The following is a 5,000-nucleotide window of genomic DNA, read 5'->3' on the forward strand; positions in this document are numbered from 1 at the left end:
CCGGCCGGCCGGCGGCTCGGCCGCGCGGCACCACCGGACGTGCTAGAGGAGACGGCGACCCGACGAGGCGGGCGCGGCCCGGTCCCCGAGGCCCCTTCGGCCGGGGCGGCTCGCTCGGCAGCGGGCGGCGGCGCGGCGACCCGCTGCGCTCTCCGGCGCTACCTGCGGGCGGGGGGCGCTTCCCCCCGAGCCTTTTTCTTTCCTCCCTTTTCTCTCTCGCCTCTCTCTGGCTCGCCGTCGCGGCTCCGGCCGCACCGCCGCCCGGCGCTGCGCGCGGCCGGCACCCACGGGCGCCACCCGGACCCAGGCCGGCACCGGCACCTCGCCTGTTTTTACCCAAGGACACCTGAAAAGCTCGCGGGGCCGCGCGGCCGTCACACAGCTCGGTACGGTGAAGAAGCCCCTCCCCGGCGGGAGGGGCGACACCTCGCCTGCCACGGGAAGCCCACGGGCAGAGGAGACCGCCCGGCCCGAACACCGGCCTCCGCCGCGCCTCTCGGCCGGCCACGGAGGAGCGCCGGCCCGCCGGGGGCCCTCTCCCACGCCTCCCGAAAAGCCTCATCCATCGTCACTCGGGGAACGGCCCCACGGCCACTCTCGCTCAGCCTGCCACTACGCGGAGGACGGCACGTGCCCCAGGCCGCCGACGCCGGCGGCCCGCACGCTACTCTCCACGGCTCTCTCCCGGCCCGGCAGGAGGCGGGTGCCGCCGGACGCCCGGCTCCGGACAACCCACGCTTCCGGCCCCGCCGGGCCCACGGCCGCCCCCCGCAGAGCGGCACACCTCCAGCGTGCGAAAGCGCCACCGAACGTGCCGCAGGGCCACCGGCTTTCGCCCGCCTCGCGGCCGTCGGCTTCCCCCAGAAAGGCCGGGGGACGGCGACGGGGAGAAAAACAAAAAGCCCCCGAGAAAAAAGCACGCGCGCCTCTCGCTCGCCGTGCTAGCCACGGCCGCCCGGGGCTCGGGGCGGGGCCCGCGCCCCTCGCTCCCCGATTCCCTCTCGCTGCCCACGGGCTCGCGCCTCGGCGGCGGCCGGCCGCTGCCGGGCCGCTCTCGCGCTCTCACGCACTTTCTCTTCCCTGGCGCGCTCGGCGTGCTGCGGCTTAAGGCCGCCGGAGCAAAAATCAAAAAAACGGAAAAAAAAGGCCGGGAGGGCGCCCCACTTCGCCCGCAACCCGGCCCCCGGCCGACAGACCTTCGCGGAACCCAGCCCTCCGGCAGCCAGGCCGGCGGGGCAGGCCCGACCGCACGGGCCGCCCGGCCGCCGTGGCTCTCGCGCCGGCCTAAGAGGAGGGAGGGGCGAGGCGCCGCCGCCTCGCCCGCCAACGGCCATCGTGCGTCCCCAGGGCTCCCCGGCGACTCTGTCGGGTTCTCGGTCTGCCGGCGCGGCCGCCGGCCACAGCCTGGCCGGCCGGCGCCGCCGCCTTCGGCCCGCTGGGCGGGTCCCCGGCTTAGGGCCGAGGAAGGGGGAACGAACAAAAGAGCCGAGGCGCGCCGAGGGCGCCGCCTCGCCCGACCATCGGGCGGTCCCGTCACCGAGCCCCTCCGGCAACCGGCCGGGCCCAGGCGAGGCCGCACGCCCACCGCCAGTCCCCGGCACGCCGCCGGCACCGCTGCCGCCCGGCAGCCGAGGACAGGGCGCCGCCACCCAGGCCCGGGCCATCTTCGGGGCTCTCGGGAGGCGGCCGGGGAAAAAGCCCGCGCGGGCTCGGCCCTTCGAGCCCCGGCCGCCAACCGCCCGCAACAATGCCCGCCGCCGCCGCCGGACGACGGGCGCCGGCTTAAGGCCGGCCCACCGAAAGGACGAGACGCCGCCGCCTCGCCGCCCTCGCACACCATCGCCTTCGCCCGGGGCCCTCAGGGAGCCGGCAGCCGCCACCGGCTCGGGCTGGACGCTGCTGTCGGGCCCCCGCGGGCCCCCCTCGGCCGTCCCAGTCCCGCACTCCCTCGGCTGCGCTTTCGCGCTCGGCTCTCGTCTTCCTCTCCCGTCATCGGGCCCGCCCGAGGAAGCCGGTCGAGAGCCCCGCGGCTTTCTCGCGCCGGCCTTCCTGCCGCTCGTGGGGTTGGCCGGCCCGTGGCACGCGCCGAAGGCCGCGCGGCAGCAGACGCGGAAGAAAAGGGGCCCTCGGAACCCGCGCTGCTAGACAACCCCTGCCCACAATACGGACAGACGCGTCCTGGCGCCGCCGCGCCTCCGAAGCGGCTCGAGGCTCCTCAGCGGGGAGGCGCGCGAGAGCAGGCCGCCTCTCGCCTAGACCTAACCGGAGGCGGCGCCCGACAGCGACCCCTTGGCCGACTTCCGGGGCCGGCCGCGACAACAGGTCTACCCCGAAAATGCCGACAGGCGCCTAAGTCCCGCCGGAGCCGGGTAGACCTGGTGGCCCTGCGCCGGGACGCCGCCGGGGCGCAGGCCGCCGGCGGCGGCCGCGGCGGCCGCATCGGCCGGCTCCGGAACCGGGTAGACCTGATGCTCGCCAGCCCCGGAACCGGGTAGACCTGATGCTCGACAGCACCCGGCGGGGCACGAGGCCGGCCGCGCCCGACTGGGCGAACGGGTCGGCCCGGAAGCCCGGGCCAACAGGTCTACCCGCCGGGCTCGGGCACCAGGTCTACCCGCCGGGCCCGGACACCAGGTCTACCCGCCGGGCTCGGACACCAGGTCTACCCGCCGGGCCCGGACACCAGGTCTACCCGCCGGGCTCGGACACCAGGTCTACCCGCCGGGCCCGAACACCAGGTCGACCCGCCTAACCCGAACGCCAGGTCTACCCGCCGGGCTCGGACACCAGGTCTACCCGCCGGGCCCGGACACCAGGTCTACCCGCCATGCTCGGACACCAGGTCTACCCGCCGGGCTCGGACACCAGGTCTACTCGCCATGCTCGGACACCAGGTCTACCCGCCGGGCTCGGACACCAGGTCTACCCGCCGGGCTCGGACACCAGGTCTACCCGCCGGGCTCGGACACCAGGTCTACCCGCCGGGCTCGGACACCAGGTCTACCCGCCATGCTCGGACAACAGGTCTACCCGCCGGGCTCGGACAAGAGGTCTACCCGCCGGGCTCGGACAAGAGGTCTACCCGCCGGGCTCGGACAAGAGGTCTACCCGCCGGGCTCGGACAACAGGTCTACCCGCCGGGCTCGGACAACAGGTCTACCCGCCGGGCTCGGACAACAGGTCTACCCGCCGGGCTCGGACAACAGGTCTACCCGCCGGGCTCCGAGAGCAGCTGTACCCACCGGCACCCCCGCCGCCGAGCCCAGTCGGCCGCCGCCCTGCCACCTTAAGAGAGTCCCAGCTACTCCCCCTCTGGACCCGCGCCGCGGACAACGCCCTCTCTTTCCCACTCGGAGCCCCGGGCAGGAACGGCGGCGCCTCGGCACCCGCCGAGGGCCTCGGCTAAGCGCTCGGAACCCGCTCCAGCCACCCGACTCGGAGAGCGGCTCGAGCCGACGAGCCCGGACCACAGGTCTACCCGCTGCCCCGGGACACCAGGTCTACCCGCCGGCTTCGGACCAGGGGTCTACCCGCCGGGCACGGACGACAACTCTACCCGCTGCGCACCTCTGCGGCCGAGCCGAGGCGGCGGCAGCCGTGCCACCCGGGCAGAGTCCCGGTTGCTCCCCCCGTTTCCCCGCCCCGCAGAGAACGTCTCTTCTTTCACCCTCGGGGCAGGGGAAAGGCTGCTACGCTCGGAGCGCCGGGCAGAAAGCGCAGCGCTAAGCCCCGAGACCGGCTCTAGCCGCTACTCTCGGACATCGGCTCTTCCCGGCGGCGCCGAGGCGGCCGAGCCCGGTCGGCCGCAGCCGTGCCGCCTAAAGAGAGTCCCAGTTACTCCCCCGGCTTCCCCGCCCCGCAGAGAACGTTTCTTCTTTCAGCCTCGGGGCAGGGGAAAGCCTTAACGCCGGAGAGGAAGTCTGCCGCAAAGGGCCACGGGAGATGGAGTCCCCGCAACGAGCCCCCCGGGAGAGTACTGGACGGAGCATGCGCGCTGGAAGGACTCGCTAAGAACTGTGGGAAATCGGGGAGGTCGGGGCAGGGCCGGAAGGGCACGCCGGCGCGCCGACCGACGGATCGAGCGGTCGCACGCCGTCTGCTCGCTCCGTGAATTCGGTGCCACGCTCGGAGCACCGGCCGGAAACGGCAGCGCTTCGGCGCCGGCCGAGGGCCCTCGCCGAGCCCTCGGAGCGGCTCTAGCTGCCGGACCTGGACAGGAGCTCTACCCACGGGGCTCGGAGACCGGGTCCACTCGCCGCCGGGCGGCGGCGCCGCTCCGGCTCTAAGTCCGCCGGTCGGCGGGAAAAGGTCTACCCGCATCCGGGCCGGCCGGCGGCGCCGCTCCGGCTCTAAGTCCGCCGGCCGGCGGGAACACGTCTACCCGCGACCGGGCCGGGCGGCGGCGCCGCTCCGGCTCTAAGTCCGCCGGTCGGCGGGAACACGTCTACCCGCATCCGGGCCGGGCGGCGGCGCCGCCCCGGCTCTAAGTCCGCCGGTCGGCGGGAACAGGTCTACCCGCATCCGGGCCGGGCGGCGGCGCCGCTCCGGCTCTAAGTCCGCCGGTCGGCGGGAACACGTCTACCCGCATCCGGGCCGGGCGGCGGCGCCGCTCCGGCTCTAAGTCCGCCGGTCGGCGGGAACACGTCTACCCGCATCCGGGCCGGGCGGCGGCGCCGCTCCGGCTCTAAGTCCGCCGGTCGGCGGGAACAGGTCTACCCGCATCCGGGCCGGGCGGCGGCGCCGCCGCTCCGGCTCTAAGTCCGGCGGCCGGCGGGAACAGGTCTACCCGCATCCGGGCCGGGCGGCGGCGCCGCCGCTCCGGCTCTAAGTCCGCCGGTCGGCGGGAACAGGTCTACCCGCATCCGGGCCGGGCGGCGGCGCCGCTCCGGCTCTAAGTCCGGCGGCCGGCGGGAACAGGTCTACCCGCATCCGGGCCGGGCGGCGGCGCCGCTCCGGCTCTAAGTCCGGCGGCCGGCGGGAACAGGTCTACCCGCATCCGG

The 5,000-nt window shown here is 75.3% G+C and overlaps 1 protein-coding gene across 1 annotated transcript in view; it reads left to right on the forward strand.

Moving 5' to 3' along the window:
• LOC135408551 (collagen alpha-1(I) chain-like) overlaps nucleotides 1–2,495 on the forward strand; it is a 3,892-nt gene extending 1,397 nt beyond the window's left edge. The window contains exons 2-3 of the mRNA XM_064643662.1: nucleotides 1–811; nucleotides 865–2,495. The exon at nucleotides 1–811 is cut by the window's left edge and continues 105 nt beyond it. Coding sequence (XP_064499732.1) covers nucleotides 1–811; nucleotides 865–2,495 — 2,442 coding nt within the window. The remainder of the gene's footprint in view (nucleotides 812–864) is intronic.
• The last annotated feature ends 2,505 nt before the right edge of the window (nucleotides 2,496–5,000 follow it).

This window comes from Pseudopipra pipra, unplaced genomic scaffold (genome assembly GCF_036250125.1).
Source record: "Pseudopipra pipra isolate bDixPip1 unplaced genomic scaffold, bDixPip1.hap1 HAP1_SCAFFOLD_52, whole genome shotgun sequence".
Lineage (NCBI taxonomy): Eukaryota > Metazoa > Chordata > Aves > Passeriformes > Pipridae > Pseudopipra > Pseudopipra pipra.